General features: G+C 35.6%; 1 protein-coding gene and 1 long non-coding RNA gene across 6 annotated transcripts; one reads left to right on the forward strand and one right to left on the reverse strand.

The window, feature by feature from the left end:
* Nucleotides 1-1,519: 1,519 nt before the first annotated feature.
* LOC100745664 lies at nucleotides 1,520-25,942 on the reverse strand. 5 transcript variants are annotated; one of them, XM_024369035.2, is made up of 7 exons: nucleotides 22,854-23,063; nucleotides 8,198-8,852; nucleotides 7,683-7,926; nucleotides 5,670-5,744; nucleotides 5,277-5,414; nucleotides 4,633-5,021; nucleotides 1,520-4,572 (listed from the first exon to the last, which is right to left on the reverse strand). In XM_024369035.2, exons 2-6 carry the CDS (start codon nucleotides 8,228-8,230, stop codon nucleotides 4,771-4,773), a joined length of 741 nt encoding a protein of 246 aa, XP_024224803.1. In that variant the 5' UTR covers nucleotides 8,231-8,852; nucleotides 22,854-23,063; the 3' UTR covers nucleotides 1,520-4,572; nucleotides 4,633-4,770. The 5 variants fall into 5 exon arrangements, with proteins under 5 accessions (XP_024224803.1, XP_033177738.1, XP_024224801.1 ...); XM_033321847.1 differs by lacking the exons at nucleotides 1,520-4,572; nucleotides 22,854-23,063 and adding exons at nucleotides 9,268-9,485; nucleotides 15,490-15,610 and having other exon boundaries at nucleotides 4,771-5,021; XM_024369033.2 differs by lacking the exons at nucleotides 1,520-4,572; nucleotides 22,854-23,063 and adding an exon at nucleotides 22,390-22,801 and having other exon boundaries at nucleotides 4,771-5,021.
* LOC117151891 lies at nucleotides 6,220-7,980 on the forward strand. The gene is made up of 2 exons (XR_004462048.1): nucleotides 6,220-6,390; nucleotides 6,494-7,980. It is a non-coding gene; the product is annotated as an uncharacterized LOC117151891 (long non-coding RNA).
* Nucleotides 25,943-26,577: the final 635 nt, after the last annotated feature.

The following is a 26,577-nucleotide window of genomic DNA, read 5'->3' on the forward strand; positions in this document are numbered from 1 at the left end:
AGTAATTCATCAGCAAATTTAATTGGTGAGTAAGATTCAGTGAAAAAGATATTAACCTATAATTTTTTATAATACCAATAAAATAATATGTTCCTTTTATGTGACTGATACACACGCTAATACCGTTACTATATAAAGACTTCAATAATTTTCTTTAATTCTACACAAACTATTTGTAAATAAGCCCAGATACTTGCAATGCAATATATGATATAAAATGCATTGCAAATGAGAATTCATTTTGTATTGTACATTTATAATGCTCAGAATCAAATCATTATATATCAGTCTCTAAAGGACTTTTTGGTAGTCTTTAAGTAAAATAAACCAAAAGAAGGCAACTGTCATCTGATAAATTGAGAAAAGAAGCGATTGATCTTATTATATATGACATTTGCCCTGAAAAGAAAGAGAAGAAAACTGTTTCTTGGAACGTTGCCATTGTTTATAGAATAATCCATGTTCACTAGCATGTAATAGAAGTTTATTGTTTATGTGTTGGATTATGATAAGCTTGTCCAAACTTTACAATTTGTACAATAAAGTTTCTTCAAATTTAATATTCAAATATTCAACTAAATGCATACCCCATAACATACAAATCATTTAGGTTAATTAATAAGAATTCGATGTAATTTTCAAGTAAGCTTTGAAATATAACTTGTTAAATTATAGCATATAAAAAGTATCATTCCATAAAGAATTGATTTGACTTAACGATTAACAAATTACGATTTGACTTAACAAAAAATAAATTTATATTAATTTCAAGAAAAGTACATCAGAATTCTTTCTATCAATGTACAAACCAATTAACCAATCAATCAGTAAGAAAGAAAATTTACATACACAATTCTTGTCTTGTAAACCCTAAATTGTCCAACGATATAAGGAAGCAACAAAATCACTCCGCTCAAATCGTATCTACATTCTGCACTTTAACTTCACTACTTAAACAAATTATATGTCGAAATTTCATTATAAAACCCTATTTTACCCTTGATAAAGTATAAATTGTACTTAAATATCCAATTGAAAGTAAGTACACATATAGACTGAACACCTTTTATTATAGGAACACATGGCGGGATCTCACACGCGCCATCTGTAAACAGAAGTAACTGTGGTGATAATCATGTGAAATATGATCTGTAATACCGACCATTCAGAGTTTTTATTACGCCCTCTACAATCTATAATATGGTGCCGAATGTAATTAATCTGTTTAAACGCGCTCCGTTTATTTAAACAAAACTTTAGTGAGTGTTAGTATTAGTGATTGAATTAATTTATCTGAACGTAAATCACCATTATATGAACGAGAAATCGTAAGTAGTAAGAAGAATCAGTATATTTCTACGTATATATGAACTTTAGTTATACGACCTCACATCCGGCAACGGTTTCAAATGAACGAAATTCTATCGTATATCTAATTTTAATACGAAAGTTGATAAACTTAGAAACAAAGGATATGAGGACAGAGCTAAATTAAAACATTTCAACCAATCAGTCTTAGCAGAATATCATATTGAATCCAGATCACTAGTATATGGCTTTGACAAAACTACTGTTATTGCAAAAACATCTTCATATTTTCCTCGAGAACATCGCGAAGCAAATAGAAATTTAAAAATATCCGAACAATGTGATTCGACGCAACGAATACGACACCAACTGAAGTTGGCACTTTATCCTCCCTTTTCGATTTTTGTTTTTAATTCGATTGAAATTCGAATCAAATTAAAGAACAACTTCCGGTTTGAATATCCAGTTTGAACTTCCGGTTGGATAGACCAATCATGGACAATCAATTGCAAATTAACCATCATTATTATTTGATGTAGAATTATTAATTGCATCATGATATGTGGCCACAATTAGTAATTACGTAACAAATAATACGAGTCAATCATCTGTGAGAGCATTTCTCGTTCTATAACGATAATTATTGATATTTTACCGTACTTGTGAATACCCTTTATTTCGATCGTGGAAAAGAGCAATTACATTTATTTTCATGGTCTTGTACACGTGTATAAAGTAAATGTCTTTTATCAGAACGCGTGGGCAGCTGCTTATACTCAACAAGCAAAAGGCGAAGGAACTTTCAGTCAGACACTTTTGTGCAGTTCATTCTAAAATCAATGTTCGCTAATCTATATAGAACAATCAATCTGTTCTTCAAATAGTACAAGAACTTTAAACGATAACGAGACTGCGCTAGTTTTGTAAATTAAAACAAATTGTAAAATCACGTACTCGTCATTTTACATTAATTTACTATAATTCGTATTTCATTCCTCGAGTTATACTGGCACTATGTATGTGTATATATATGTATTTGTACGTTCTTTTTTAATTGTTACGATGAACAATTAGTATATTTGTTGTGAAATCAGAATTTTAATTAGCGAACTTTGATTTACATAATCTTTTGTACGGAGGACAATAAAATTCTTAAAATTCAAACAACCACAAAGAGCGATACATCTTAGATAATAATATAAGTGATATCGATGGCGCAAATTCACCTTTTATGCAGACGTAAAAAGACTCGTTTAAGTAATACTTACTCGCGAGTTCTCAAATGTGCGTATGGATTTATGCCATGAATAAGATGACGAGGAATCATCGTCGTAAAAATCGCGATTCTCAGGATCCAGAAAGTTGCTGAAACTTCCTGTAATCGAACGCTTGAAAATAAGAATAGTGCAAAAAGCAGATATCTCGTTTCGAAAAATTTATACTTGAAACACGAACACTTTGTACGAGTAAGTAAGTAGAGAAACAATTTACAGTTCGATAATATTTCACTTGCACCATTCTCAATTTATCGAGAGATAAAGATTGGGCGTGATATTATTTACATAGAATTAATCTTCTATAATCTTTTACATGAAGAATCATGTCTTTGAACTTTGATTAACGTGCCCTTAACGAGTGTTAAGATAAATCTTAATGTAAAAGTTGTACGATTGAATATTAAATCTCTACCGACTAGCATCATGATACTTAATAAATAATCATTTGAAGTAGCGGAATATCTTGATATTAAGCATACTTTTGTGCAAATATTTCATTCGCTTAGTCATTGTACAATTGGTGTAGCATCTTTGATGACTAGAATCGTAAATTTACCTAATAACCATCGTAACTTTGCTCAGGTCCTTAAGTCTTTTACGCATCTTAATTGCTTGCTTTCGATAAAAAATAAGTTAATTATTATTCCTTAATTAAATAGCTAATGTTATGTAATAATAATTAAATAACTTAAGCGTAAGCTTTTTAAGTACATAAATTATTTTTTAGACACGTAATAAAATTATGGACCTTGGCAAAAATAAGCGACACTCTTCCTTCTGTTAAATATCAAGATTTTCAAAATTATACGTATATTACATACGAATATATCGCGCTTATTAGCAATTAGTCAATTGCTAATTAAACTTGTTTTAATTCGCGTAACTAACAATAATTCCATTCTATCCAAGAACTTGTAATATTCTCGTGTATCTCGAAATAATTCCATTCCTAACTCCCCCAAAATTGCTGGTTCGTGAAGTTTCATAATTGAACGTTGTTCTCTGAGTTTAATTAATACAATAGCTTTCACTTATGGTATAAGGTTATTCCAAAATAGTTTCTAGACTTGATAGATTGCACAGAGAATATGGGTAACTACTAATTGTTTCGGCATTCCTATTTCTAAATATCTATCTTCTTCTTTGGGCATAATTTCGACACCGAGTTTCACCTAGAATATCGAATATCTATTTATAGAGAAATATTGTCTTTTCAACATTGTTACATATACATATCGCAAATTACGTCGAGAAGATTCAAAATATTTTCTCGTTTACTATATCTCTAGTCTTTAAAGTTCACGAGTATATTGTTGAAGAAGGTAGAAAAATATACACTTTCGTGTAAAAAAATAAATAGTTTGGTGGTTATCTCAGAATCTGATTGTTGTATATAATATCTTATTTTCGTACTCAGTTACCATTTATTCAAATACGCATGTAATCGTTCATTGAAAGCTTTACTTCGAGCCGAGTTTTAATATCAACGCCTTGCAAACAAGTTGCTTTTAAAATTTTTATTTACGTTAAATTTATTACGCTCGTTTTGGCAGATATTTGACGAGGGATATTTCAATTTTTGTTAAATGGTCCCAGTATTCTGAACTTCCATATTCCGATATGATAGAAAAATAGTATCTGTTGTCAATAAATTATTTCTATCCTGTTTACAAAATGTTCAATATATTTTTCTCTTAGAGTATCGATACAATAGCATCGATTAATCCAACCACCTGGGGGAGATGGAAAATTGAATATCGAAGTACATTTACGTTCTGTCTTTTAACAATAACGTTAACAGTGTTGCCGAACTGGATAGAGAAATGTATGCGAAAGTTAGTTATTTAACCATAAAGATAATCAGAATTAAAATTACCATACAAATGCACCGATATCCAATTTCTTCTTCTTTTCGTCACAAAATGCATTCAGCACTTTATCCATTTTCTTAAAACGTTTTCTTAAGACACTTACAGCTACAAGCTTGCTATCGTTCGCTTATTGTTTCAAACAATCTTTGAACGATTGTCTCCACATGATTTAGTTACGCACGATATGTAGTACGTTCGCGTCTTTTACTTTCATCGAATTCACTCCATGAATCACAAATTTCCTCTCGCACAGGCGACAGTCTTCAACAACGTACGACGAATTTATCAATTATTAGGAAACAATCGAAGACGAATCAACGACCGATTATGGTCGGTTCGTCAGCCATCGCAATTTCTTCCGTCGGTGCCTTGTCCCTCTTTCGCTTCCTGGAGAACACCATAAAGGCACAACCCGCGAACAGGTTGCAGAGAAATACTATCCAGGCCAGAATCAGAGAAAAGTCGTACTTCGTGGTTGCATCGTTTGGAAATGTCGTGTGTACATGTTTGCTTTCGAACTCGATCGAGGACAGAAGCACTTGTATCACCACCATGTTACAAGCGGCTGAAACGAGATAAAAACGATGATTGGATCGTTAAAACGTTGTAAGTTAAGGATAATAAAACACACAGCTTTGAGATCTATTATACGTAGAGCTACTAAAAATTAAACGCTAGATCGGAAGTTTACGAGATCTTCGCGTTAATAGAACGAAACATAGAGCGAGAGATAGAACAAAAAATGCAGTGATTCAATAAACCAATAATAAATCTGTATCCATGACAGTTACTAAATTAAACTAGTAATTGTGTTAATTACCACTAATGAAATGTATTCCACCAGCCAATCGTTTGAACATATATCGTGGATTACGAAACGTGTAGATCGAGAAACAAAAGCCCATTATCATCACGAATAGGCTGATTATCGCGAACGATGCCTGTGTCCTCGAATAATCTGCAAGTGATAAATTGAGAGTAATTCAAGTGTGGCGATGCTTTCATAAATTTCTTTTATAATTAATAGTATCGTCTATCTTTCAATTACGTCAAGCACATGTAGGTTTCATTTTGTATAAGGTCCACAATGATAATGCATTTTTTAAACAAATGTCTCCGTGTATTTCGAGCAAGCATATTTCAAGTGGATGATTCTTCGAAAAAGAATTTAAAAAAAGAGAGAACAGTACGCTGGTAATTTAGTTTCACTTACTGACTACAGTGTTTAATCCTGGGTTCAACTTGAACTGCTTCTCGGTTGGGAACATGTCCTGATTCTTGCACTCCTCTGAAAGAAAAAAGATGAAAATGTTGGATATTAAATTAAAAGTTAAACTACCGCTTGATTAATGTAGACTTCGGCTCGTTGTTTGCAAGCGTGATGCACGAATCAGTTTGCGTTAAATCCCTGGTTTACAGTAATCACCCTATCCATCTTCATTTCTCTCCCAGCTTCCATTTACTATTTTCTCATCCTGGTTATCTTTCTTTGCCTGGAACGCCTCGTTCGTGTCTCGCGTCATGGTGAGTTATTTTTACGCGCAGCCTTTAAACGGAACTGGAGAGACAATGAGACCGTGATCAATATTTATACCACATGATATTTAATCCTTCGATTACGCGAGCTACGTTCGACGAAACGTGAATCCATCACACCTTAACGAATATAATTAGGAATTTCCGCGTAAAGATTTACGAATTACATAAACGATTTAACGATAAAAATTCAGTGAATACGTGTCGTCTAAAAATATGGGAAGTGTCGTTTCGTATTAGTACAAGGATAAATTCTGAAAACAGGTTACAGATGAAGATACGATGAGAGCAATGATCGACCCTTGGACAATTTATGATGATATTACGGTTATCTAACTCAGTTCTGGCATATGCATGATGAAGCACAGGTGTGGAACAGTAGACGTGACGTATGACAAGTCAGTGTACAGCTACAGATGCGGATTCTGACATAGCCATAATTAACTACAAGGAGTGAAATTAACTGCTTTGGTTAGAGAATTACTCCTCTTTCTTTGTCAGGTCTCTAATTGCTTCGAATCTGCGATATTGTAACGACAAATTCGAAGAGAGAAGAGCAAAAATTCTATCCACGATATTTGATTTAAATCGGCGTATTTTAAAAACATTACGATAATAAGAGGAGTTGCTGCAATTGTGAAAGAAAAGAGAAATCTGTACTCGTAGATTTTTATTTAAAGTTTATCAGGCTAGTGCATCAAAGTGTGAGCAAACGTATAAATTAAGTACCAAGAGAGGTTTATAATCGAGCTTGGTTTATTGAGGTATGGTAAATCTCCGGATGACATAGTGGATGAATATCCGCCTTCTTTAAGCAAAAGTGTGATAAATCAAAGTCTGTTGGGCAACGGTGCGTATTGGTTTAACGTGGTGTAAATGATGGAAACTGTAGGCGAAAGAGAGTAACTCTGATCGTTCAACGTTGAAAGAACGTATGTATGCGTATACTTTGTTGAAAATGAATTATCAATGTTGCAGAAGGTCGTTTGCCTAACATAGTGTTACAACTAATGCAATTTTATTCTACTGTTTCTATTTAAAGCACGGGAAACTAACGAGCGTAGTTTCAGAATGCATTTATTCTTTATGTATATCGATTATCGAACCCGCCTTTTTTGAAACGACGCCATCGTCATTCGGACAGCCAACATATCGTGGCACGTCTCTTATCCCTCGTTCCACAGGTGTGGAATTCTTTGCCATTAATTTGATGAAGATGTAAAATTTCTCAGTGGTCGTTTCCAACGGAGTGTATTGTCGTTTCTGTCACGAGCTCGCCCGAATCTAAATTACGTATAGCTGATTTAATTATTGGGAAGGCACGACGAAAGTTGTTTGAGCCAACTACAAAGAGAATAACTTGGCTGTATTGGGTTTACTTCTTTTTACCGTGACTTTGATCAAAGTTAAACTTCATAAACGTAAATCAGTTACAAGGCTCTGTTTCTCCAGTAAATTTCGAATCATTAAACTCACTTTAGGTGACCGATAAAATATGGCTATCCGATTGAACAGCAGTTTCGTTTTATTAAGTTTTCCACGTTTCACAGCAGACCGAACTTTCCAATATTACATGAAAATAATATAAAAATGAAATGGGTCGTCCTTTCAAATTTCAACGTTGTGTCGAGAAAATACGGGGCAGGAGGATAATATTCGATAACATTTTTCAAACATTCCATACACTTACTGTAGGGGATCATTTCGGTGGAGTTTTCTGACTGTGGCATGGTCCCTTCCACACAACCTCTCCAGAGACCCATATGCTTGTAGATTAATCGTCTACCTTTGCTTGGATCCCCAAGGGGTAAACCTCCTTCATCCGGTGCTTCGACTATGAACCAGTGATCGGTTCCAATGGCAATCGACCATATGCACACTGACAGGCCAACGAGAACAGTACAACCAAGAAGAATTCGCCTCTCGAAGATTACCTGTACAACAAAACGTACACGAAATATCTAGAAATTTCATCTCGGTCCCGTTTCCTTAGTTTGTAAAAATAAATACTTATAAATATATAAAAATATCTAATTATAATATTTTATTTTCATTCAAAATTTTGTTACGTTCGCACAGAGAATTTAGGGAACCGTTCTGTTAGAATCTTTTATCGCACATGCAGTGAACCGGAAGTTGAAATGAAACGGTTAATTATAAAATGAGACGAGACAGAAATAAAAGCAAAAAAGTATGATATTGTACCTGATTGTATAACGCTTTCATTCGACTCGCCATTTTGTTCAATCCTTTGAATACCTGGAGTTCCTATTTGGCAGACGTAACGGTCTACTTCTCCTTTGTGATCCGACTTAATCACTTTGCTTAGTGCGCTACCATATTGCATTCATTATATATTCAGAGCTGACGTTTTCAGATGGCACAGAAAAGTTCTGATAAAACTAATATCTAATTATGTACTTGTCAGTTTTCCGAATATTCTTAATATTTACTGAATCTGTTTTCTTACAAAGAAATTGTCGATATTTCATTAGACGTGAAATTTACAGTGACATTTGTATTAAATCTTTAGAAATTCATTTACGTAGTTGTTCTGATTGGTTCGAGATTTACTTTTACAGGAATCAATGAGAAGCTTCCTGAAAGGTTTCAACTTCTTTGCTTTCCTTCTCTTTAATTCTCGAACATCTTCGTTATTTCTTTCAGGCATTCATTTCGATTATTTGTGTCACTTTTCCCAGTAATATTCCACTCAGTAGCTTCCATTTCTTTTCTTCTGTTCTGTATTTCGACGATTATAATTTTAATTCTTTAGAACTCTTCGGAAAGAAAGTTTCTTCTTACGATCACTTTGAATTCACGTAGTTTCACAGTTTCGTGAAATGTTGTTTGACAAGACCTGCAAAAGTAGAGAAAAGAAAAATTCATGATAGAGAAGCTGCGTAGACAATCGATACGATAACAAAGAACATTCGAGTACTTTGACAATCAATTCCAATCACGTATCCATCTTTTCACAAATCACTTACAACTATTTGGCACGAATTTGAAATTTCCACGGATACTTGACTCTCTTCGTCGCGATTAGTATACCGTTATTCTGTACACTAATATGGTTATTAACTTTGTAAACTGATCAAACATGCCTTAACATAATATGTACATTACACGTTTATCCAAACACGAAATGAACAAACACAATGAAAATTAGAAGGACGAATTTTAGATTCATTAACTTGGTAACAAATTTGTATTGTACAACGTAGCTTGTATTCATCTTCTTTATCTGATGCTTTTAAGATTATTTAACTTACGTTGTATAGCAATATTTTAGTGTTGAGTTGAGCGAAGTTGAGTAGCTCGGACGCCAGTATAATTTTAAAATTCCTTGGCTTTAAGTGTCTTTAGGGTTTATGGCTGAGAGTTGGGCGTAGTCAGGAATAATTTGTGAACTACTGTCATGTCTTCCATCTTAATTATTTACCCGTTTTATTGCCGCAAACTTTGATATGTGAGCCATTCAGGGACCAGACTGCATAATAATTGAATGGAATTCCTTACAATTAAATTAATGATATCAACTTTGTAATATTCTAATATACAGTGAAATAAAACGCAGTATCTCCTATGCAGACAAAGAAACTACGAGTTTGTGGTTTGAAAAACGACAATGCAAAAACACGAAGAAACATATATAAGTAAATTATACTACTACGTGCCTGAAATAATTTGGCAAGAGCTGGACTTTCTGCCGAAACGTATCAATTTCATTCTATTCGCCTTTACTACAAGGTTACAGCACATCAACTCCTTGAAGCAGCCAAATTAAATAATGCACCATGCCAAGTGTAGAATTTTGTTGTCATGTTCTCAGAGAACACGGGATTAGGAAGAGTAATCTCAATGGAAAAAACGTGAAATGTAAACAATCATCCTAGACAACGTGTATAGTCACGTGTGAATTTATTTGTTTTGTCAACGAAATCCACAATTTTGTATCGTGCCTGTTCCAACAAAGTAACTTCGTTAATCTAACCAATCATTTGTTAGCTCTCGCGCCGCTATTATGATTGAACGTAAAATAACCGAGCAGTTATGAATGACTGTATTAATCATAATCCAAACATTTTTAATCATAATCTTTTCCCAATCGTAATCCGATGCGCCAGTCTAAATGTAAATAAACTAGAACAGGATTAATCGGACATGATGAATGTACGTAATTTCTCCATCTGTTCGGCTTATAATTTTTCAAAATTGTTGTGAAAAAGGAGACATCGATCCTCGAGTGCAATCATTTTGCTCTTTTATACTTCATCGGCGCGGACAACGACGTTGACAATGCGAAAATTTTTTCTTGTATCGTTTTCACCGATATGAAATGGAAAATGTGAGAAGGCTATTACGAAAATAAATTTACAAACGCGTGCTTATAGATCTGAAAGGTCTAGAGCGAGATACTAGCTACTACGTCAGTGACTGGCGCAGATGCTAATGATTTTGTCACGATCATTGAACCATCTTCATCCAGGAATCTTAATTCAGAGATCTAGAAAACACTGTCTAGAGAAAATCCTTCGAATTCGTCAGATGCGCGAGAGATGAAAGTTATCGACGTGATGTTTGAATAATTCGATATAGAACGAAAATAGAAAAGAGGCGGTCTAGAAATCGTGAATAGAATTTACAGATTATAAAGTAGACAATTTATGGATTTCTTTTTATATTTTTCTGGTTAATCGGCCTATATTCGTTGAGCGTGAATCGTACAAAGAGAAAATAGACACGACGAACGCAGGTATAATACAGGAGTTGAGAAACTAGGTATGAGTCGCATGAGTTGTTTACCAGAAACGGAACATTTTGGCAAGACAACATCGACTGGCAGGCATCGGTAAATCGAAGATTTACTCTATATCGTTTCGTACTCTTCGATGAAATCTACGCTTCAATGAGACTATTTACTAATTAAAGTTTCCCGAACAATTAATTCGTAGCACTTTTGGCATAGAGTACGCAGAGTAAACAATCCATGATAGGAATATGTAAACACAAACAAAGTGCGTATTGCGTTACTGGCACGTGGCGACTGTTTCTCCTGCAGAGTGTTGGCCCGCATCGTACAAGAATAAGTAAATACTGGTAATATCCATTCTAGGAATCTTTGGCAATGAATGTTATTATTAAATATATAGAAATGTAAATATTGATTATACGAAGCAACATATTGTTAATAGTGATTGATATCTGTAGGAAAATTGGTTTACATCTGTTATCCGAACTTCTTCCAATTATTATACACGCGGTATAGAATCCTTTTGCTGTTAATTAAAATTTTAATTATGTTTGTTCCACAGTCTGACTCGTCCAATACAAAATACATCCATTTTGCTGAAATTGGTCGTATTTCAATAAAAGGCGGTTTAACGCGAACCCCTTCTGCGCGCAAAGGGGCAAAAATTTAATCGATGTCAAGAATACGCGGGTAGGTTTCATATACCACATTAATGGTAAGGTAAAATGGAACAAAAATGTTTCTTTTTATAGAAATCGTAAATTAAATGTTACTCAACTACTAGGAAAATTTTACTTATATGCCGAAAGCAATATTTTAACAACAGTGTTTAGAAAACTGGGACTTTGTTGTAATTAATATTAAGATTAAATTCGTACGAGATCATAGAGAAAAAGGCTACTGAGAAATCCATTTAAAAAAAGATAATAAACGCGTAAACATATTTTAGTAATGAATTATTATTCTCGATGAATGCTACAACTGTCATATCGTGTTTCAGTTTTATATCAAGCGATCAAACGATCAGAATATCACGCGAAAGAAACTACCACTGGCAATCGAACGATCGCCAAAAGTATCTTAAAGCCTACGATTTGTCGATGAATGTGTTTATCATAGCACACATGCAGACACGAATTTATGAGACTCGCAAATCGTGAAAAACGATCTTCGTGATCTATCTGTAGACATAAATTATCATGTGCAGTCACGTACTACAAAGTAATCATATCAATATACCAATATCCCCTGTTGTTTAAAAATGTTGTAGGAAGTTTTTCCTAAAACCTCTCTTACAAAATGAACCAAGCGGAGGAAAGAAAAAACAGGCTGTTTTGCTGATTTTGTATCGTATAGCGTGTTTAACTTGTGACATATGAAACTACAGAACCGCATATTTTTTTCTTTTTCATCTCTGATCAGAGAATAAACTTTGCAGAATTATTTCAGATCTTTTTAAAACCTAGAACACGTTCGTATCCTATGTTTCCCAGAAATTGAATTTTTTTTTAAGAGAAGCTATTTGACGTAATTTTATTTCCTGGGCAAAGTATTTCAATAACATCAAAACATTCCTTTGTGCTTTCAGGGCGGGTGTTTCATAAACATGATAAATAATTTTATTAATAATGGCATTGCGGCAAATCGTACAGGTATAATATAGCGAAGACAGGGTCATAAGAGGTTCCGTCGAGCTGAGGAATTACCGGCATTTGGCCTAGTTTTTACGAAACACGTTCCCTTTTTCACTTTCATGGCGCATTAATGAACTTCGTTTTTTGCCTCCACGTGAAAAAAATTCCCTTACGCGAACGTTGCTAATAATTTGATTTTCCTGCACAATTTTAGAACGAATTAACCTTATTTCCATTGGGCAGCGTTGTTTTCACTCGTGAAACAAGAAGCTGTGTTTTCGGTACAAAATTAGAATCTCTGTTCCGTTCATTAATTTTGCAACGGGGGAAAAGATTGTAGCTTGACTGACATTCGCTAGGAGAAGCTACCAGGAAATTAAAGTTATAATTTTCGCGATATTCCCAAAAAATTATATTTCGAAGCTGTTCATAAATTTATTCGAATATACGATGAACGTTAATTATAATGTTGGAAACGTGTAACGAAGCGTAAGCTAACAGGATTTCGAGCGAAGTTCTTTTTTAACTTCCGGATTCTATGGAACGCGCGGTGGTCTCAAACTTCTGGTCGGTAATTTATACAGTATTAACAAGAAATTAATTAGTGAAATAATTAGACTTGGCATTATTCGTCAAAATTTGTCGCCAACAATTTCTAACATGTATAAATAGCACGATTACATAATTTTCCTAATGCATATTTCAAGGCACCTAATGAAATATTACGAATATTTCTGGAAATGAAAAAATAAATACGCACGTAAAAGTATAATCATATTTACAAGTCCATTGGGTAACGACGAAGAAGATTGGCATTTAATTTTCATTCCAGATACGAACTAAGGTAATAGTGATTTAAATTCTTGTTATTAGAGTTAAGAATAGGGTAATGGCATTATTTACTTATGGATCTTATAGACTTATATATTACATACGTGCTTAATTTTGTTATGCACTTTGTCCTAGTTTAGTGACGATATGCACTACTACTTAACTTTCAAGTTGATCGTATAATTTTTAGTTGTGAAATAAGTGGCAAATGGCAAAACTTTAAACTGTTGGCGGTGTGCACTATTAAATCACACAAGTTAAGTAGGTTTCAGTGGCAATTTGTTCAAACAACTTCGTTGACTTATTTTGTAATATTACGATGATACGAATTTTACTAACATCCTCGGTATGCCAGTTTCATCGTTTGGTCCTCTCACAACATCGCTGACCCTTTTACATCACCAGAGAAAATGTATCACAGATTGAATTTTATCCTAACTCCTTGAATGAACGTTGAAAGTTTGGCATGAATTACGGTAAAACTCTATTTGTCCAAGTCCATTGAAATGATTCCCAATAGGAATTTATCGATCTCTACAGTATCTATATTTTTTGATACGAATGATGGGAATCCGCACTCTTGATAATCGAATTCATTCAATCGAACGATAATGAAAATTTCGGTCAAATAAATGAGATAACTCGTCCAAAGCATTCAGTGGGCTATGTTAGGAATCCGTCATACCAGATATAGAGACGACGCTGGAAAAAAAATCCCATTACAAACTACAAACTAAAGTTGGCATAAATTCATAATCGTCGTGAAATTTACGAACGATGTTGCTGTCCAAGTGAAAAAGTTCCTTGCGCAAAGGCAAACGGTACGAAATTAAAAAACGGTCGGTGCCGACAGAGTCCAACCTAAGATTACAGAGTGCACGTGGCTGAACCATTTCATCTCAAAGTGTTAACGATACATAAAAGTCAAGCGTTCGATGTTATCGATGTTCATCGTTTTTCATTGCGACGATGACGTCAATGTACTCGCTATTGTTTTATTCGTTTACAAGCGCAGAACCGCAGAGCACGACGCTGCACACCGGTTTATTTAACCGCAGCTGCAGCTGCGCATACTGCGCATGGAGTTATAAATGCTGACAAAGCGAACCGTGCAACGATCTGTCAGACTGTAGACACGACACCCACAGTGGCTATTTTTGAATATCGCCGCCTTTTTTCCGCCGTTCTTTTCTAACATTTATCCGCCTTTTAATGGTCCGAAATGTATGGATCACCTGTTCATTCGCTGGAACGGACCAAATACTCTCCAAATCGACGTAGAACTTCTTAACACTACAATTACCAGCCTCATTAAAATGACTAATTCGCAATCTTTCATAGATGTTTTGAAAATTTGAATGTTTCTTCTGTTTTTTATTAAGTGCACTGCCATAAATTTCTACAAGTTCAAAAAGAAATTCGATTGCTCCGAGTCTGTTATCTAATCTACTGCAAAGTACCTTAAAAGTGAGTGATAAAACTGTCACGAACAGTCTTTACAGCTGTCTGATTTTTTATCTCGACCTGTCGAGTTTCTTTCTCCAACTTTTTCTGCTTCAATAGTACATAAAACATAGATGTACGTAAACATATGTAAATCTGTTTCCCATCGGTACATATTCGAGTTTTCGAGGAAATATTAGATAAATAAAAGGAAGTGGAGGAAATCTATTTCTTCAAGCCTGTACCTTGAACAACGAGAATAATAAAATTTGCACAACAATGACTATAAGAATCGACGTAAAAAATATTTGGCCCGCATTCAGAGTCTATTGTTACAGTTGTGAAATCTTTCTCAAACGAGCTTCTTAATGTCGTGCTGTAAAGATGACTTTTACAATCATGTTGTTCGCCAAATTGTTAAAAACGAACAATTTTACGACTCCGTTATGTTGAAGAAAAGGGAATACTTTTCAATAAGTTATAGAAGGGAGAAATAAGGAAGTGAAACGGTCGATTATTCCGCCGTTTAAAAGCAGCAATTTCTTTTTCATCTTCGTTTCAAAAGTGGAAAACTAAAAAGATAAAAAGAAGATACCGGACAGGACAGCTTTTGCTAAAGGAGCAAAATAAAAATGATGAAACGAATGCCATTGAGACAATGACGTCCCGAACGAAATGTTCGTCGATTTATCGTCATCGTAGCGTCCTCGTCTCCTTTTTTTCCTCTTTTCTTCCTTTCTCTCTCTCTCTCTCTCTCTCTCTCTCTCTCTCCGTCTCATCCACTACGTCGATGATTGATCGTTGTGGATGGCAGAGGAGTTTATGGGACTTACCGTCGAATATAACGGCGAAACACGAAGTTACAGCGTTCCTAAATTTCCGTCGATGCTATTCTCGCCCTGAACCGTCGAAGACAAGCGGAAATACACGGACGTCTGCTTAGAATAGAATCAGAGCCAAAGATCTGAGGGGTTTGTTTGCTCATGAGCAAATTCAAATCAACGAACACGATGACTACCTGACAGCAACGTCATTGTTGCTCTCTAAATGCACCGTACTTATCGATCGATCTAAGCGTCCGCGTCAATTTATTATTGGCCTACATTCTCGATTCATTGTAATAGAAAACTCAACACCCGCCAGAGTAGTCAGCAATCATTCGTGCTTCAATGCGGTTTCAAGCGGATCAACCGATAGAAAAGCGACACAAGGATAACAGAAACGAAAGATACCGGGAGACTTATTCAGCTTTTAGAAAGTGCGAAGTCTTGTAAATAGGAAAATGTATAATTTCGGTATTAATAACAGCGATGGTTTAATATCAATAATAATACATTTGTCATTCTTTGGTACTCTTTTGGATCTTCCAATGTTGATAATTTATTCTCAAGAAATAAAGTAAATCAAAATGGTAAACATGTAAGGAAATTGCAAGGAGATTTTTCAGTAAAGTTGGTTTCGAAACTTCGGCAAAAATATTGATACATGCATTTATATGCATATAAGCAACGGAATTTTTCTCCGAGTTCTAAGAATTTTTCAAAGTACATGAAATACAATTTCATTCGGTATATCGGTTTATACAAGGTAGTTGATCTGACAGGAAAGTTGCTTTCCACGTTATGACATCATTTTAGTCAACTTCATACACTTCGAAGGAAAATAAATACGGGAATAACATACAAGCTAAGAAGCACGATTGTTGACAAGAAGTAAAATTAGCAAGAAGAATAATAATCTTACGCCGGAGGCGTCACGATGAACTTCAAAACTTTCTACGTTATAATTATAAATCGAAGTTTCGTAATTATCCTCATCGTGCTCGTTCAATATTTACTCCTTTTGGACATGTAGAGATTTTATCAGTAATTACGTTGATGTCTAATCGTTGGAAATTTCAGCGAATCAAGGATAATACTCAATTGCGTATTTACACATGTCAGCAAGCTGCCAACTCCCTTGGTGGAATCCCTCGCGGATCGCTAAATGCGATTAACACTAATTACTAACGCATCGCGTGCTGCGCGAGACACGGTGTTGGGAACACGTCGGAAATTACCAAATATATTAATTACAGTTTCCCGAAACACTAAACATGTTAGGTAATTCTGATTAATTAACCGAAACCGACAGAAGCTTTCGATTAATTTCACAGATAAACACCGATACCGTCTAGGGTATGAGATCTAAGAACTCCGACCGAGCGTTTGAAATAAAACTCCTGAAACGAATCGATCAATTTGCGCGTGACAGGTATCTCTCACATATCTGACAAATCGATCCACGTAACTCCCCGGTAAATTGAGAAGACAGGGTAACGTTAATAGGCGATTGACACCGAGTAGAACATCGACACGTGTCAGTGCAGATCGCGTGCGTATACTCAGCCCAACCCGACGCGACGCGACGAACGAGCCTCGAACTCGGAACGATCGGCCAGCCAGTCTTCGCCAGAAATAGGTCCCTGGCAGTAGTTATATTTTTAAATAATTTCTCGACGACCTACGACAATTGCGTGGCACGCAGCACGTTTTTGTTGATTAAACTCGCGGCTCTTATCACTCGCGATCTTTCTTTAAGTAACACCGACGATAAAATAATTTCGTTATTATCCAGAATATATATACTATAGACTGGAAGTATTTTTGCCAACTTTTCATCCTTCTGTGGCTTCTTAATAACACGCTCGCACTGCATAGCTTCGGAAAAATGGAAATTTTTATACGGCCAACCGGAATTAAACTGGACTGAAAAAGGAACGAAGTTACTTTTCACGACAGGCTTTTGTCGCTTTATTCTGCCTCGTTTCTATGAAATAACAACTTTTTTCGAATAATATATTTCTCAGCGATGGAATCCGATTGCTACGAAATAAATCCCACGCGTAGAATTTCAAAGCTTTTAAAATTTTCATACAGCTTTGAATCATTTGAAACACGGACGAAGTACAAACATACTCCGGTTGTCTAAAGTCTAAATGTTTCTCATTTCCACGCGCAAACTGTTGCAGTCGTATATTATCTATGAGAAAGAAAAACGGTCACATGTCGGTCGATAAATACGAACGGAAAGAATCCACAGTTCAAAGCCAATTCGCTTCTTCTATGTATCACGATAGTTCCAGCTTCCTCTGTTGCTATTTTTCGTTTCTTTCGTCGATTCGGTTCATTGTATCGAATTAATTTGTAATTCCAGTAACATTGACCAGACTCCTTACAATCTGTTCTCTCCTTTTGTTTTTCAAACTGCTGTGTTTTAAAGGCTGATATATGCAGTCCGTCTGTTTTGGTTGGACGGTATAAATACAATGGTCAAAAGCTGGGGAGCTATCTTCGAGTAAACACAGACGTTTCCCGACTTCGCTGGTTGGCACGAGAATACGTGAGAAAATTCAGTGTAGCGGTGTCTTGAGATGACCGTAAGGATTTACAACGTGATTAGGGTAAGAAACGAGGATTTCCATCAAAGGAAAGACTGGATCCTTTTTATTCAAATGGCCATTTAACGAAGATAAGAGGAGTTTTCCCGGAGATAAGAGCACGCTCGGCAATTTTCTTAATTGCTGTTTGCTAACTATGCGGAACCACAATCGTGTCGAATAGAAAAATTGCCGGCGGTAATATATTTTATATGTTCCGCCTCTTGAGAAGAGATAGTATTGAAAATCGCCAACCGCGCTAATAAATGAATATATGAATAGGATAATGGGATGACAGAGGTAAAGCTAATAGAGAGAACGGTAATTCCGTTAACGCGAACGATATTATCAGGCAGAGATTAAACATGCAGAAGGATTGTTAACGGTGGTCTTAATACGCTCTTTTGCTACTTGGTCATTTAGACCTCCTTCTGTCTCGCGCTTTAATGTGCTTATGTAACAGCTTTATAATATAGAACAGAAAAGAAGAAATGTTAGTCACGTAGTATTATGATTAGCTTGGGATATTTTTAAAAAATTTAGCAGACCAGTAGCACATGGAAGCGTGGTATTTTTCACGGATATGAAAATGATAGATAGGCATACTATCTTTGTCAAGCTTTGCTAACTGTGTTAAGTAACTAATCCAAAATTTCTACACGGCGTTATACCGTAACATATCTTCCGATAAAATTAATAAATCAGTATAATTTGGCAAGTACATCAGAGATGCTAGCTGACAGTAGCGAAATATCGGTACAGAAAGAAACACGAGATAACTTCAGCGGGATTTGCAAACATCGTAAGACGTGTGCGCATTCATCCGATCTTTAAAAATGAAAACAGCTTGGAATTTTTACATCGCAGTTAATAATTCGAGAAACGATAACAAATTACATCATTATTGACCGAGAGCGGTTTCTTCGATTACGAAAACTTTTCACCGAAATTTCATCGAAATAAGATCATCCATCTTTACTTTCGAGGATATTGACAATGTCTCTCTGTGATTTATGATAACCATAAATAAATTACTAATAACGTACATAAAGTTCAAACGGGTAAAATACGTGAAAATTTTGGGCATGAACGGGCGTGTTCAAAGGAACATACCGTCTGCCAAAATTCGCTACGAACCGGTGACAAAAATATTCCTAAACAAATGATTCATAAAGATAATCACATTTATCATTTGATAACGTTTAGTAATGGTTTTGATCTAAAATCGGACTAGAGGCTCTGTTACCGAACCAAATAAAGCGTTACGCCTCGTCGCCGAATATTGCAAGCGCAGAAGAAATAATTGATGCTGTTGAAGCGCAGCCAATTTTCACAGGACTCTCTGTACACTCATATATTCGTTAACTTGACGATAACAAATACGATACACTCTCTTGGGTGAAATTGATAAACATATCCTCATTATCGCTCATTATTAATTAAAACCGGAGAAAAATTTCAAAGCATTTTCCCAATTTCAACTGTGCTGAATCTTCCACTACTTTTGTTATAGATTCAAAATTTATATTATACCTATCGATAGTGATTTTTCTATTTTATTTATATTTCGCCACTTTTGTTAACCGCTTGTTCAAGAGATATTCGAAGTAACGTAACGAAAAAGTAAAACCTTTACGAATTCTTCGGATGGTGGATAAGCAACGAAGCTCACTTGTGCTTTCAACCGTGACACCTAAACTACGAATATTTCCACATAGAACGTCTAGTAGCTGTAACTGATTTATCGCCAGTTTTCATCTTCGCGTGTGAACATAAACCGTCGAACAAAATACATTCGGTGACCCGTGACAAATCCTTGCTATAAGCAGTAAAAACCATCTTACTATCGTTGCCTGCAAAAGAATCTCGCGACAGACGTAAAGATTTGTGTAGATTTGTAAAAGTTGTAAAGATTTTTATATGACACAGAGAAGAAATAAATCTTTGTGCTTCAGGGAATACGACAGAAAGTAAGGCGGGTAACAAAAACGTTAATGACGTTCTGTGTTGTAAAAGTAAAATGGGATTTTAGTAATGTAAAAAATAGTAGCCTGAATGTTGTTACTGTGGATGGCACTAACTGTAGGGCACAATTACTGTTTAAAACTGATTATAACTTCTGCCGTCTTCTTGAACTGTTTGAAGAACGGAGGACAAAGAGTAAAGAGAACACGCTTAATACTATACATATTTACGTATAATTACGATCGAAGCGATACAGTGAAAATAGTATAAATCGATTAAACGTAAAAGAAAAATAAGTGGAAAATGTGATCTCTTCCATGTTTAAAAAGTTTTACGATCGTTTTGTAAAGAAATTTGATCTTTGATCTAGAAATGTAAATTATTTTAGGTTTCAATAATACACGTGCCCGGAAAAGAAATTAAATTGACACCTGACATATAAAATTACTGTTCCTCTAACACGTTATGATTTTAAACGTGGTAAAAGCTTCTGCTGTTGGCCGTGATCAAAGGAAAATCAAGAGAAATGCAATATCGAATAACGCAATCGCTTCATACTAATTGCCATTAGCCTACTGATTGGTAAACAAAGTTACGAGCAATTTCCACCTAGTATTAGGACGCGAGAATCAGCATTTCCTGCATTAATCCTCAAATCCTCGACGAGGATGCCGTTATAAAGATTTCGTTGCGCCAGAGCAGAAGTTAATTAGGGTGGCGTATAGAATGAAAAGTTCAAGGTGCATTACAAAGCCTGTTGTCAGGAAAGTCATCGACGTTAGTACTACGCGTTTCAATGGCACTTTATTTGTTCGAGAAATTCATACGAGTCCTGGCCGAGTGAATAAAAGCGTGTCAATACCGTTCCACTATGATTATTATTGATCTCAACCACTGTGAGAAGAATTTATGTGTTATACATATACCGTGATTATTATCGTATTACTTTTTAATGGATTCGCCGCGGGAATAGAATCTATGTCTCGTATTTACAAAAGTGGAAAGAAGCGTGATATTCAACTACCATACAATATCGCGATATACATCTGGATCCATTCATAAATTATACACATAGAAATAAATATGATCTTTCTTCTTTTTAAATTACAGCAAATCGTTCCATAGATTTTAAGTAAAGTAAATAATTTGTAAAATGCAAATAAAAACGAGATACAGCGACTCTCCGAAGCCAAATCTCTAGTTTTGATTTCAACAGCTCGAGGGAAAAGTTCAGTGGTTCTATGTGTGGTTCAGTGTATGGATCGAAGAGGGGTTCGCAAGATGCATAAAGGAAATTTAGCCAGAGGGTGGAAGCCGAGGGCAGTCGAATATCGAACCCACACTCCACACTCCACAGCTACGTTAGGGTGAAAATTCCAAACTCAACCCGCAGTCAATTTGCAAGTTACGAAAGCTAGTCGTAACATGCGAAACTGCCGTTTATCACGTGATAAAAGTAAAAAGTTTCGTGGAAAGATTTCCACGTACGAGCGTGATTATCGAAACTCAAACGATTGGAATATCGTTGTTTGCAATATCGAGAGAATAGTTTGAATTCTAAGTACATATAAACTTCTTTATGTATATCCAATGTTCCAATCGATGCTCCCTGGTCGTGAATTACTTAAAGCTGAACAATAACAACATAAACAGAAACAATGTATCCGCAAAATTTCGTCGAATTTTAAGAATCGCGGTGTGAAACCAAGTTGTAAATAGAACGAGAAGGCATCCACCTCGCAAAGATCGACGACGTTAACCCTCGCAAACAAAATATGTACTCTGGAATAATAAAATTCCCGCGTGACAAAAAGGTAACATTTTAAGTACTCGACGTTGACAGAGTAATTTTAGGAAGTACCAAAACACTTATTTCGTGACGGCCAACAAAATTTTAATGAAATTTCTGCAAAGCAGACTTCTATTTTTTCATTATGACAGTACCTTTGGACATAAAAAGCTTCTAGTCCAGAAGATACTATTGTATAAGACTTGCTGAGTTACTGACGCTATAAAATTTTTCTTAAACTCAAACCTTCTTTCGTTACTTTAAATTAGTATAAACGTAGCATTATATAATTGAAAGAAAACAATATTCCATAATTCCTTCTACGTTTGATAACAAGCAAATAACAAAAGAAGACTGCGGTTGTTTATGCATTTCAGAGAAATTTAAACTGTATAAAAATATACAGAATATACATGATATGGAGAAGCGTATAAAATATTCAAAATAAAGTACTCGTTACAGCATTAGCATAATAATTATAAAATTATGAATATGCATAAACAACTACAATCCACGTATAAGGACATGTGAAAATGTTTTATAAAAACAATATATAATTACTACTATAAAAACAGTAACGTAGATGGTTTAAAATTGCATACTGCATGGTTTAAAACGGGATAAGTACTGTATACTGTAGCAGTGGTGCTGGTATTACGTTTCTGTTGAAATCGTGTTCCAACAAATCTCCTCTCCATGCACGTTTCCGATTAAACAAACCTCGTAACACAAACGATCGACACGTGAACCGACATGAAATTTCGCGGCAGCTACACGTTTAGCCACGATGTCCGCGAGGTGGGCAACATCAAAAATAAAGTCAAATCGGTCGCGTCGTAGTTGTCGTGGCGTAAAAAGCGGAGATTACGAGACGCGGAGAACGAAAAAAATCAAGATTCATGCGGCATGGCGTAAGAGAAACAATAAGCGTGGAAGGAAAGCGTGGGTGACTGTTCAACGAGGCACCTCGTCGACACGTGTCCGTGTACCACGATTCGGACTTCCAGCTCTACTGTCGACTTTACCTCGATCTTTCTTGCGTCTGGCGATGTGTTTCGATGCCCAAGACGACGCAGAATTCCTTCTACTGGCAAGTTATCCGGTTTCGTCTCGTGGAACTCGAACGAGTTCGAAATAAACCGCGAGGGTAAACGTACCACCTACACACGTTGCCGGTTGGCCCGACACTGGTCGTACACCGACTACTTGCTGCGTGGCTTCGCAGCGGTGAGCGGAACTCCCAGTGGGGGTAGCGACAGGAAATGGAACGTGGGGAAACTGACGAACCAAGGGCTAGAAGGGAAAATATGCGATGGAGAGACTCTAGGAAAAGAGAGTGCCATATTCAACCCTCCGTTTGTATAGCGTTCACGGCCGACTGCATTTTCAGATGCATTTATTTGGTTTTCATGGAACTGCAGAATTTATCGTACGTCTAAAATTGCGACCCTTCTCTCACTCTCACTCTCTCTCTCTCTTTCTCTCTGTCTGCTTCTCTTAAGTAGGTGCGTTTCAGGCCTTGAAAGATCAAAAAGTGCGAAAAACTCGTGCTTCATCGTCAGGTTTATCGACGGCGAAATCATAATTGTTCTTTATTTCATATGAGAAAATGTGTTGCATAGGATATTGTTGGTTATTAATAGTATCTAAATGGAGTTATGGATATTGATTTTGAACGTTTACCTATTTTACACGTAGAGACGTGACTTTATTAGGTGAATATTTGTCGCGTTCGTTATAAGATATATTTTTTGAAATACCTTTAGTGGTAAGATTATCGATATTTGTTACTTAAATCGTTAGGATTATTCAGTTTCATAGACGAAACTTACAGCAACGCAACGCGGTCAAACATGCTGAAAATAAGTTGGCATTTCAAGACACAGTTTGAAGTACAGGATCATTAAGTTGATCCTAATATTAGATTGTTTAAATATTACTAAGCAAAGATTTGTGTTCAACAAATGCTCAACGTGAGTTAATAAGGATAAACAGTTCGAGAAAGCTAACGAGTTTGATGGAAAAGTTCGGCCATCCTTTTCCAAGAAAAATTCTTGTATTTCTAGTCACGTGAATTCCAAACCACTATTTATATTTCAACTACGCACAGTCTCGAATACGTATAACTTCACGATCTGTTCAAAAATCTTTTCGTCCCCTTGTCACGGCGGAGATAGTGTATTATAATTTCACCAAAAAATGCTAAAAGCGACATTAAAAATCCACTGCATGTGATGTAAGCCAGATTCCACACGAGAGGCGATATGTACGAACTATTAACTTCCATGATGTGAGTCTTTCTTGGCCGAAATTTACCAATATAATCGTTTAACCATTTCATGCGAATACCTGCTGCATCCAAACGTATTATGGTCTTTACAAATTGATCTTTATACGGCGAATGTTTTTTCAAAAAGTACGCACTCGGTGGTTTCGCGTAACACAATTTTTCGCAGTTTTTCAGGACCTTTTTACCTTCGCGCGCATGCGAATAAATTATCATATTTACATTTCTCGTCTCTAGGAAGCAAGTAATATTGTTGTGTTGTTCCAAATAATTCACGCAACTCTCTATATTATCCATCTGGATCGCTTTTCTCTTTAACCGAAAAAAAGATTCGTCTTCGTTGAGGAAAGTTACGTTGAAGAGACCAACCAAAATAACGGGAGTCAATCCAGCGTCGTCCAACTCCTTGTAACTGTTATAATCTATCACGTTGTGCTCTTTCATGCTTATGTTGGTCAGATCAATGAACAGATTCGCCGAATACATCGACGAAGCGAGTACAATGAGAAAGAATATAATTCTTTCCGTCGTCTTCTTTGGCCTCGATGAGATGGAGGTAGCTATCAACAGACCGAAGATTTTCAATGGTTGCCACAGGTCCGATTGAAATTTCAATACGACCGATAATCCCCAGAATATAAGGAGAACACAGAAATTTGTGGCGATTCCGATTAAACCGCGTATCTCGATATGATTGGATTTGTATTTAACCGGCACCACTGGACACCAACTCTCGAAGCCAGAAGGTAAAGTGAAATCACATTTTACAGCATTAACGTCCGCGAAAAGCGACAACGTCGGAATAATCATGTCGATTTTTTCATCGATTATATCAGCGAATAAGTCTTTACTGGGATATACTGCGATAGTGAAGTTCATAATCCGAGCAAGTGTTTTTATAAGTTTTACGTCCGGGCCTCTATACATTACAGGGTATCCCTGTGAATTTTTCGTGTACCATAAATAGCCTGGACGTTTCAGCATGCCTATTTTTATCGGGTAACCATAAAGATTGTCCACTTTATTGGGAAACAATTCTATACCCGAAACATAAGGCCGTTGATCGTAGACGTTCGTAAATGGGTTATACCGATGAACTTTCGCAGCGATTGTGTGTCTATTTAATTTCGACAACTCTAAAATCTCTATGTCAATCCAATGATTGTGCCACGTTTGCTTCAGAAGCGGTTCAAAGTTGCAATCTGCTTCCTCCATCATAGTTATCAACAGAATTTTTGGTCGATTCTTGGACACGATCGCGCGTATGATATTTTCCGTTTGTTCGAAATTCGGTGAAGTTTTTCCGATGTAAATGTATAAAATCAGCGTTGCTTGAGATACCTGAGAGGATGACAGTTCCAAAGGATCCGAGTCGTTCACCGAAATGTAACTCGTTGGTATAGTTTGAGCCACAATTTTATAGATCTCGTTGATTATTCCGAGATTGTTTCCGTAAGGATTTTGAGCGACGAGTTGAACATCTGAAAATTTGATTCTTCGAAGAACATCTATAATAGTTTGTTCGACGCTTGACAAATGATTTAAATAATTTATCTGTTGAAGCATTAGTAGATATACTGGTAGCATCATAGTGATTTTCTCAATTCCATGAATTGAAACAAAGGAAGTCCTAAAAAGATATAATTATTAAAGTTAATAATTATTAGAGAAATAAAAAAGTCGTATACTTACAATTTGTCAATGGTAAGAAGGCTACGTCTTGGAACGATGCCACTCGCAGAATGAAACTTCTTAGATATAATTTTTTATTTGTCATTTAACGATTCTTTAATTCTCGTAGATCAAGTACGCAGAGGTAAGACATCTACAAAGCTACAAACGCAGAAGAAGAGTTACAATCGACTGAAAGAGGCACCTTTATACCTCTTAACCCTTCGCGCAAAATTTCATTTATCTTAAGTGCAGCAATAGCGTACATAAATGACGTTCGTACTATATATAAAACAAGTTCGTTTAATGGCACGATACTTATCAAATGCTTTTATACACTATTACAAATATGTCGTTGTCGATTTGATTAATTCATACAAATGGAGAAAAGTATTTTAGTATTAATTTCATTAGTACTTTATGCAATGTTCATTTGCACCGTTCCTTGTATGTTTAATTAAACAACAATTTCAAACAATTAAAAAACAAATTAATGGAAAGAAGGAAGGAAATCTTTCTCGTTTAAATGATATTTGCTGATTAAGTGAGAATTATTTTAATAAGATAGGATTTTTTCATTAGCGAATTTCGTTCGCAGATAGTAGACCAGTGACGTACTTAATTAACTCTTACAACATCTTCCATTTATTGATAATTTGCCCGCCTATTGCAAATTTTATTGACCATAGCCTAGAAACGTATAAATTATCCTTGACGATGCATTATTTCCCGTAGTTATGATATATTCACTACAATTGTACTCTTTCAAACAGCTCAATAGCAGCGACAAA

The sequence above is a fragment of the Bombus impatiens genome, unplaced genomic scaffold (assembly GCF_000188095.3).
Source record: "Bombus impatiens unplaced genomic scaffold, BIMP_2.2 scf_0517, whole genome shotgun sequence".
Lineage (NCBI taxonomy): Eukaryota > Metazoa > Arthropoda > Insecta > Hymenoptera > Apidae > Bombus > Bombus impatiens.

What these genes read in the sequence shown, in the direction of transcription:
- LOC100745664 (XM_033321846.1), bottom strand. Translation starts at nt 25,705, where the DNA reads ATGATGCTACCAGTATATCTACTAATGCTTCAACAGATAAATTATTTA.